Genomic DNA, 9,610 nt, shown 5'->3' on the forward strand with positions numbered 1-9,610 from the left:
TATAGATCTGGAGAGTTTTATGTTAATGATAGCGGTGAGATAGAGGAGGGGCCCTAAACTGTCGCGGGCCCCGATGCAACTGCATTACCGGCATTAATGGTAGTTACGCCTCTGCTGCTCTATTCATTATGCGATTCAGTAACGTCCCTCCCTGCTACTCATCACTCTGTGCAAATCCCCCCCCCCCTTCCACACACACACACACACACACACACACACACACATACATACACACACACACACACACACACACACACACACACACACACACACACACACACACACACACACACACATTTATGTCATCACTTAACTCAGAAGAATCAAGTCATTAAGACTCGTCTCACACAAGGGACTCACTGAAGCAACTTGTATGCCGCTATTTCTTGTTTTGTCCATTGAAATGCTCCAACAGTCTTTACTGTGCGAGCCGTTTCTCAGTAATCACAGACAGTAGTCCTACTGAAGCAGGGTGAATTTCTCAGTCATCACAGACAGTTAGTCCTACTGAAGCAGGATGAATTTCTCAGTAAGTAGTCCTACTGAAGCAGGGTGAATTTCTCGGTCATCACAGACAGTAGTCCTACTGGGTGAATTTCCATTTGCTGGGTCAGCATGGGAACATAAGGCGCTCATGCTCACGATTAAATATTAATGGCTTTGGGAGATAAATTTAGAAAGCTATGTAGAAGCTAAATGAATGCCTTATTCGGAAAACGGAAGCATTGGCTGGACAACAAAACAGGCCATTTCCCCTGAAAGTCAACAGTAGGCTATATGCAGTGTTGAACCTCGGCTCACTTTAGGGTGCGCCATGGGAAAAACACGGCCTCCATGTGGACTATATGGTTGCATGGTTTCTCTCCGGAGAACATTCAAAGTGACCGCAATGTTATCAAAATCACTGGCTGCCAGCCTCAGCTTTGTCAAAATCACATTTCGGAGCTCACATTGCATTTGACCTCAAGCAGATTGCCCACATAGCAAAGCATGTCCGACACAGAAACTGCTCTAGATCATGAAGTCCAGTTCGCAGGTCTATTGTATATGTGTATATGTCCATGGACACAAATGTACACAATCAATGGCCACGTCAACATAGAGGAAGTGCTTAATATGGATTTGGCATGCATGGTACAGCAATAACACATCAAATGCACTGATGATGCTGATGCTGATGATGTGGGAATGCTTCAATATGCCATCTATCCTATAATTGACTTAAACCATCATTTGCAGAAACAACATGGCAATATGACAGCCACCAAACATTTGTTTTTTTATTTTATTTCATTGTTCGGCAGAATGTGTGCACCGGGGGCCAGCCATTGTGATTGTGTTGCTCCATAAACATGAGCCTGTGGGTGTCTCAAGGACACGCACAACACTATTTACACTGGATCATCTGATCTGCCGGGACAGAAAGGAAAGTGGCTGCAGGCCAATCAGAAGCTCCCCATGCAGTAAACCTGCAGTAGCTAGGCCTACAAAGCAGAGAGCTGGCACAAACACCTGTCCATTTAGAGAAGTCCAGCATATACGTATATACCATTATTAAAAATGGCTTTAAAATCAGGCCAGCAAAGCAAGAGGATATATAAACTGCATCTCACAACATGACAGTGTGAGGTGCATGCTCCAGCATGAGGACATGAGGCACTGTGGCACAATGGCTGCACTGTCATCAGATGCCCGGGTCCCTTTTGTGCCTGAATGAAGACACACCATTGACGAGAGAGGAAGGGTTTTGTGGACTATGCCAGCCCTAATCTGCCAATCCAAAGACAGACACAAGCCATACCCCCCAGTTCAATTTGATGCAACCACAATCATCCCCCTCCCCCCCCCCCCAGTGCTGTGAATATGAATTTTGTCATCTTAATTAAAAGGGGATCATCGAGGTGTTGTTGGCTATGCGTTTTGACTACCCTGAAATGGAACCACTGCTGTATCTTAATCACTATAATGGGTGTGGATGGGTGCTGCTCCGCCTGAGGCTGTGAACGCAGCACATGGGTGGGTGGGTGCAGCCATATTTGAGCCTCTCTCATCATTCTCTCTCCTGATGATGACTTGCTGTTTTCCCCCACCATTACATTCGCATCAGGGCCAAGCCTGCTGATCGAAAACTGACCACCAGTTTTAGATGCGCACTAAACCATTATTAAATCCATAATGCAATATTAGACTACAATTACTAGACTGTGAATATCCCAAAACTTTTCAATTCGGATGAGTCTCCAGTACAGGCTATCCGGCAAAGATGCAAGCAACTGATAGTAAAATACAGTGTAGGCCAGGGGCGGTTTTAGCATCAGAGCTTTGGGTGGGCTCAGCCCACCCAAAGGTCATGGACCACTGAACCCCTAGGGGGGTCCGGGGGCATGCCCCCCCGGAAGAAAATTTTGTACAGTTTCAAGTAAAAATGGATCAAACTGGTGCACTTTGAGATCAAAATGAAGAGACTAGATCTATGAAGAACTACACACATCAATATCTTCTTTACCGTTCTGTGGTTTTACAGCGATGAAAAAATAATTGTTTCCCTATATATACTATATATATTCTGCATACAGGTTCTATATGGTAGAATTATGCTTGCATAAATAATACCAAAATCACTTCAGGGGAGTTTCAAGTAAAGTAACATTTTGCTTTGTAGGCAAAACAAAAGTAAAATTATATCAAAAGGGAACTTCCTAACTTATTGGCTGGAATAATATTCCGACAAGATAATAATATACTGTAAGCACTAAAGCAGGAGTTTGCAGTCAACTAGTTGAAATTAATATGTGGCAGTATTTGTGGGGGTCAAAATCTATGTAGGGTGTACCACCACAAATAGATCAGTGTATGGGAAACACTGACTATTAAATTGTGTGACTAGAAAGACACCAATAAATCTGAGAAAATGTACTTTAATTTTGAACAACAGCACTACAACGGTGGCATTACAAATGGTATTATGAAATTATTGTGGGAAAAAACAAGATCTGACTGGTTGGAAGTTGGTAGGCTACCACCACCACAGCGTGCAAAAATAGGGAAAGAAGGAAAGAAAAGGGAATAGCATGCCATGCACGCATGTTAAGCTATCATCATCATCACATCAGACAGGCTGTGTAAAGCAGCCACTTGCGATTCTGAAGGGCTTAATTTCATTCAGATAACAAGGGACCCGTTTGAAAATATGTTTGTCACTTATGCCCATATGTTTCTCAAAAAACATTGCATCCATTTACACCCACTTTACTGCAAGCTAGCATGACATGGCTGGCTGGTGCTATGGTAGCCTACCTACCTTCCTCCAGTCCACCTGTTTGTCTGGCAGGCACAGCCACAAGTTCTTTTGTTTAGCCTACGAAACAACGTTACGCGCTAATTTGCATATCAATATGCGCTAATTAAGTAACTACTAACGACTCTGACTGCTCAATGCTCACCTCACAGTTTCATTGATCATGAGTGGGGAGAACGATTGTGTGGACTGTGGAGGACCACTTCGCTGCTGTACTGTGTGTGACCTGTGTGAAGTGATGTGGGATTAGGCAGATAGATGGAGGAGGGAGCGCCTGCGCAGCCGCGGTTCTAGAAACTTTTCGGGTGGGCTGAACCCCCCTAAATGTTTGTCTCAGCCCACCCTAAGAACATAGAGGGGGGGGGGGGAAACACGCACACAGCGCATTGAGTGTAGTCAGAAACTGCTACTAGTGACCACCATGGATTTGGAGAGGGAAAAAAAAAAAAAAAAAAAAAATTTGCCTCTATTTTTTTGGGTGGGCTGAGACTATTTTTGGGTGGGCTAAAGCCCACCCAAAAACGGCCTAGAACCGCCCCTGGTGTAGGCTATTCGCCTTTAATAGTCACATGACATCACAAGACGGGGTTTGTCTGTCCTGCATAATCTGATCTTCTGAATGATTTTTCCATTTAGATGCAGAGCCCTGGGGGAACCTTTTTCAACAAAGCGTTGGGAGGATTGGATATGGTTCTTGACCGTGCTGATTAAAATTCTAGTCATTTGGAATCATACATCACGTGAATAAAAAACGTAGAGGCTATCTTGCACCATGTGCAAATTGATTTATTATGCTAATTGAAACTCATTCCCGATTAGAAAGAGAAGCAGCGCCTACAACACCGGCCGGGCTCTGTCCAGGGTCGCTGGTGCTGAAATAAAGACATTTAGCCTGGCTATCAATGTAGTAGTAGGCTACACACCGAGTATTTCCTAACCCAGACGAGCTGAGTTTGGTGCCTGTTTATATTTAAAACTAACATGTTTATTATAATGACACACAGTAGCCGTCCTTAGGAGTGACCAAAATCTCGTTGGTGAAGACACTCGGCTATTCCACGCACGCACCAGCGCACCATCCATCCATATCCATGCATCAAAAAAAACCGGTGGAGCAAGTAGCCCCCATGCCGGGTGTTTTAACACACAATACGGGCAAACCATGCGCTCCTCCAACCACTAAAACTGTATGAGCCGCAGCTCCACTGGAAATGAACAATAAACGCACCGTTAACGCGCGCAAACAGCCTGTCTCAACACCCCAGTGAAGAGCAGGCACGGCTGGGTTCAGCCTCAACAGCCTACTTCCAAATCTCTCTTACCGTCTCGTTCGCATAACTGTATGGCGTCCAAGCTCAGGTTCTTGAGCATGCCCTCGCACGGACTTAATGGACTGGTGATGTTGTGCGCCAAGCCTGGTACCTCCATCTCTGCACAAGAGCCTGGATGCTGCTGCTGCTGCTGCTCAATGTCTCTCGTTGTGTCGTCCGCAGGACTTGCACAGCCTTCGTCCACTAATCGACAAGGAAAGAGAAAGAGGAACCGGTTCCCAGTGCCTCTCGGAGTCTGATCGTTCCCTCGTACAGCTCTCCTCTCCTATCTGTCTGCCTGCGGGGTGGTGCGGCGAGAGGCGCGTCAGCGAATCGTCATGGGCGCGTACATCGCAAGCCGCCAGTTCGAGGAGGCAGATAAATAGCAGCGGTTTGTACGGAGATGCCTTCAAATGTAAAGCAAATTCACTGTATTATTTATGCGTTTATCTTATGTGCAGCGCTTCTGTCATCGGAGCCACAAGTGTGTGTGAGAGCGTGTGTCCATGTGATGATTTCGCCGCGGGACAGTTGAACATGAAATATAGGCCACTGGATTAGTGCAGAAAGAAACGTTCCGCAAATGCAATGGCTTCTTATGTAACCAGATTAGCGCGGTGTTTGTTTACCTCCGGTTTTAAGTCTCCATTCTAAACTGTCGTCTATGCGCGCCCGTTCTTTCTTTATTTCACGGTCAACGTCACCTCAACGAGGCCCCCTCACATCTCCTTATTTGGTGAGGTAGCCAGTAGTAGCCTATAGCCCTCCCGCAGGGGCGCAGGTGCAAGCGGGCTGCACATAATGAGGTTGGGATGACTCTTTCATTGGCAAGATGACGACCGTATCTTTAAATTACGATCATGCTTTTGTTCCCTCCCGATCCCTGCATGCGTTACGCAGCGAGCCTTGGCATAATGAAAGATGGTAAAAGCGCCTCTATCAATTCAGAGGCAGAAAACCGACTCCTCTGACCACATGTGCATGCGATGTGTGGGGCGTGTAATTATCTGTCCCCAGCCCACCACGCCCACTCTATCAGCGGGCCACAGCAGGAGCAGCAGGAGTGCCATTGCGCAGCCACACGCCCATTTTGGCTGCTTTAAACTTGACTGGTTTAAACCCAGGGGGAAAAGAAAAATGTAAAGCGCACAGAATACCTAACCTTACACTGACCTAGCCTGCTGTCATGAATCACAATGCTGTCTGTCTGTCTGTCTGTCTGTCTGTCTGTCTGGCCATGCAGAAGTCTGACTGGATCTCCCTCCTTCCAAATCCAAAGATCAAAAGCCAGCTGAGGGGCACCTGTCATTCTGTTTGAGAGGCAGTTGTAGAAGTAACTGCTACACAGTTAGGCTATGGGAGAATAGCCCCCCCCCCCCAACTGTCAGAGACTGTCACGTATTCTTATTAACATTTCTCTATTTCATTTTGGTGGGGATATAGCCCAGTTAGTGCAGTGTCAGTGTGCATTGGAGGATTAGAAAATGGGAGGCTTGCAGGCAAATTAAGCCCATAATCACCATGGCATTCAGATTCAGTATGCAGGTGGGGGGGGGGGGGGGGGGGGATTGATATAGCAGTATTGGCTAGTAGTGACTGGTGTGAGCAGGTCTGAGAGCAGGTCACGTGGGGGCTGGGTTTACCCAGGCTAGTAACACAGGTAAGGAGTGTGTGGTTTTTCCTTCACACACACAGGTGGATGCAGCCAACGACGCCTACAGACCAGGGGCCAAATGTATAAACCCTGTGTACACAGGAAGTGTGCTGCACCACTTCCATACAGGTTTCCCAATGTTTACAAATCCACAGGCCATGAGAATGTGCGTACCCGCGCACTAGCCTGGGTATACCCAGCCTCCACGTGACCTCTATGTACGATCAGCCATGAAGAAAGTTACGTTACAGGCATAGCCTGTGACGTCACGTTGAAGGCTGGGTTCACCCAGGCTAATCCTGGCATGTCCTTCCTCTGGGGGGCAGGCCAGGCGCAGTGGGCAGCTTTCTTGTGTACAGCGCCCGCCCGGGGACACACTTCAGACGTTGTTGCCACTGGTCAGATGACAATCGTCTGCATGTTTTAGTGGGGTTCCATACAGATGTATGGAGGAACCCCAGGGGAGCACATGCAGACTCCACACAGATGGGCCCTTTTGATGAGATAGCCCATCTGGGGGGGGGGCGGGGGCGCACCCTCTCAGCGCCCCAGGTGGGAATCAAACCCAGGACCTTCTAGCTGTGCCCCCTCCTCCCTGTTCATTCACAGCACTTTCTGCACCATGACATGATCATGGTGCACCATGACATCATCCTGGTGCAGGAAGTACTGTGGTTGAAGGTACAGAGCAGTAATGTTAGTGATGATACTAAAAGTAAACATTTAGTGGTGGAGGGGCTGTCAAGGAGTGCATGAAAAGTGACTTGAACAAAAACAAAGAGAAGAGCTTTGTCGGGGGGACTAAAGCAAATACCTCTGTCAGCATCATAAGCCACAAAGAAAACTGAAATAATAACCCAGGATACTTGACTTAAAATGAGAAAAGAACATTTATTTACTCACATCTAACAAACCACCCACACACCCAGTACACCAATTAACTAATCAACACACACTTGCTAAAGCTAAAGTACAACACATTTAATAAAAAACATCATTATAAAAAAGACAAGTATAATTATAATATTATAATAGTATAAAGAATAAATCTATAAGAACATGTAATAACGATCATGTAAATGAGAAGCGCTTCAGGTGATGATGACATGGCACAAACAGTGATAAGAGAAGCAGACATGGGAAGTGGAGCTACAGTAGGTGATAAATGGAGGGATGGGGGGGGGGGTGTTATATAAGGTTCAAGAGTTCTATAAGCTCAGCAATGGAGAAGGAGTCGTAGCACTTGATGCTGCTCAGTTGGCTCTGGCCGTCATAGCCACCCCCAGCGTAGACGGCCATCTTGTGTCTCCAGCGGGGCTTGTCGAGGGAGGCCACTTTGATCCACAGGTTGAGCTGCGAGTTTACATCCGACTCAAACACCACCTCCTCCTTCCCGATGGCCAGCTCAACGCTGCAAATGTACTGTTCCAGCTCGTCCCTGCGCAGGTCAAAGGAACTCCTCGTGCTGAGCCACCTCGGAGAAGTTGGACAGGGCCTACCTGCGGCACCAGCTGGCTAGCAGAGGAAGGAGGCAGCATTTCATCTGGTCTAAGCGTGAATATTTGTCTGCGACGGCCTGGAGGGAAACACAAAGAATGTCATTAGGTCATGTTAAAAACACATGTCATCTTATTGAGACTGCACTGTTGGCAACCAACTCACCGTGAACTCTGTTTTGCCCTCAATCACAGCCAGCACATTTTTCACAATGTGCTGCATGATGGGCTTCAGGTGCGCCTGGTCATAAGACGAGTAATGCTGCTTGTAAATGACCTTTAGTATGGTCCAGCATTTCATGTTTGTTGTTTTTCATGTTTATTCATTTTATATGTATTCTCATAAGCTTAAGTATTATATTCATCTGTTATTTTTTATATCAAGGTAAATGTGTATTTTATGCAGTAATTCCATAGGGCCAAGAGAAACTAACGTGTGAAACTGCGCCACCCTGTGGCACGAATTGGCAAGTACATAGTTGGATTTAATTCACGTTTGTGGTCAAAGGCTGCGACGTTTATTTTGAAAGAGTCAACGGGAAACGGAAAAAGTCTGTACGTGCGGTAAAAGACAGAAGAAGTCACGTCGTCAAGTGTGTCCGCATGCTGAAAGGAAAGAAGGAATAACGTGAAAATTAGAAACTGTTTTGTTTTAGCACCTGGCTGATAAGGGCACAAGGTTTGTCATGTTTTCATTTCATGTAGTGTTTCATCTGCAGCCATGTTTTGAAGCCGTTCTATTCTGTTGGGTTTTATTGCTAATATGTTTAGGCTAGCATGACTGCTACGTTAGCTTCACTGTATACAAGGCAATGTGGTCGGGGAAATTGATTGGTGGAGTTTGCAAGTTATGCTATCAAGAGATGCAGTATTTGTGGGTTTTACAGTGTCTGTAATATTATTGCCCAAGGTTAAATATGCACTTGCAACTTAGAATACGGTATAAATATTTCATTTCTTAGAACTAAAATGTACTTACCTTAAGTTAATAATCCTTACCAGTAGCACCTCATCAGAGATTGTCATAAACTAAAAAGGGATTAAAAGGTTAAAATGTGATATTTCATGATTGGAATATAAATAGTGATTTATTTCAGTTAATGTTAAAAAGATGGTAATGTTTTATTTTCCTTTCTTTCCGTAGCTCTTACGGTGTGTTACACTGGGTGTGTTACGGTTCACGGACAAGGTTCAACTTCAAGTTTAAAATAAACACTTTAGTAACCATCAGTTGGAGAGTCAGACCATCATTCAGCCGGGGACGCTACAGTAAGAGCTTCACCTCATCGGTCCCATCACGCTCCAGAGATGACTTCAGAGGGACACGATGTGATGGTCGTAAAGGATGCAGCAGAGAACTCACCTCTTGACGACAGAGACTCTCATAAGGAAATGGACGCCTGCAAGGAAAGCGAAGAGGAGGACCTTCGCCGCTCAGCTCGCCAACGGAATCCCACAGAGAGGATGCTTGAATTTCAGAGAGAGGAGGCTCACAAAAAGGAGAAAAGGATCATACATCTGTATGAACAATGGAAGACACTAGCACGTAAGGCTAGGGAGCAGCTAAAGGTGGACATTTCCGAGAGTGAGATTGCAGATCTCATAGACACAATACATAAAGGACAGGATGATGTCATTAAAATCTATATGGAAATCAGAGATCAATTCCCTCTATCCAATGAGACAAGATGCCATATCGATACCTGTGAGTCAGTGACAAAGGAAATTGTTAAGATCGCTTATGAAAGGATAGCAGGCCTTGATGGAGATTTTGATGCTGAAGTAGTAAGGCAACGTCTCCGTGAGCTGCTTAAAGGAGATCATGCTCACTCCATCTACAGATCTACGGCTT

The 9,610-nt window shown here is 45.7% G+C and overlaps 1 protein-coding gene across 1 annotated transcript in view; it reads right to left on the reverse strand.

The window, feature by feature from the left end:
* Window positions 1–4,787, reverse strand: part of phyhiplb (phytanoyl-CoA 2-hydroxylase interacting protein-like b) — a 34,534-nt gene extending 29,747 nt beyond the window's left edge. Inside the window, exon 1 of the mRNA XM_083650514.1 lies at window positions 4,621–4,787. Coding sequence (XP_083506640.1) covers window positions 4,621–4,726 — 106 coding nt within the window. The 5' untranslated portion in view covers window positions 4,727–4,787. The remainder of the gene's footprint in view (window positions 1–4,620) is intronic.
* Window positions 4,788–9,610: the final 4,823 nt, after the last annotated feature.

The sequence above is a fragment of the Poromitra crassiceps genome, assembly GCF_964638095.1.
Source record: "Poromitra crassiceps genome assembly, chromosome: 14".
Lineage (NCBI taxonomy): Eukaryota > Metazoa > Chordata > Actinopteri > Beryciformes > Melamphaidae > Poromitra > Poromitra crassiceps.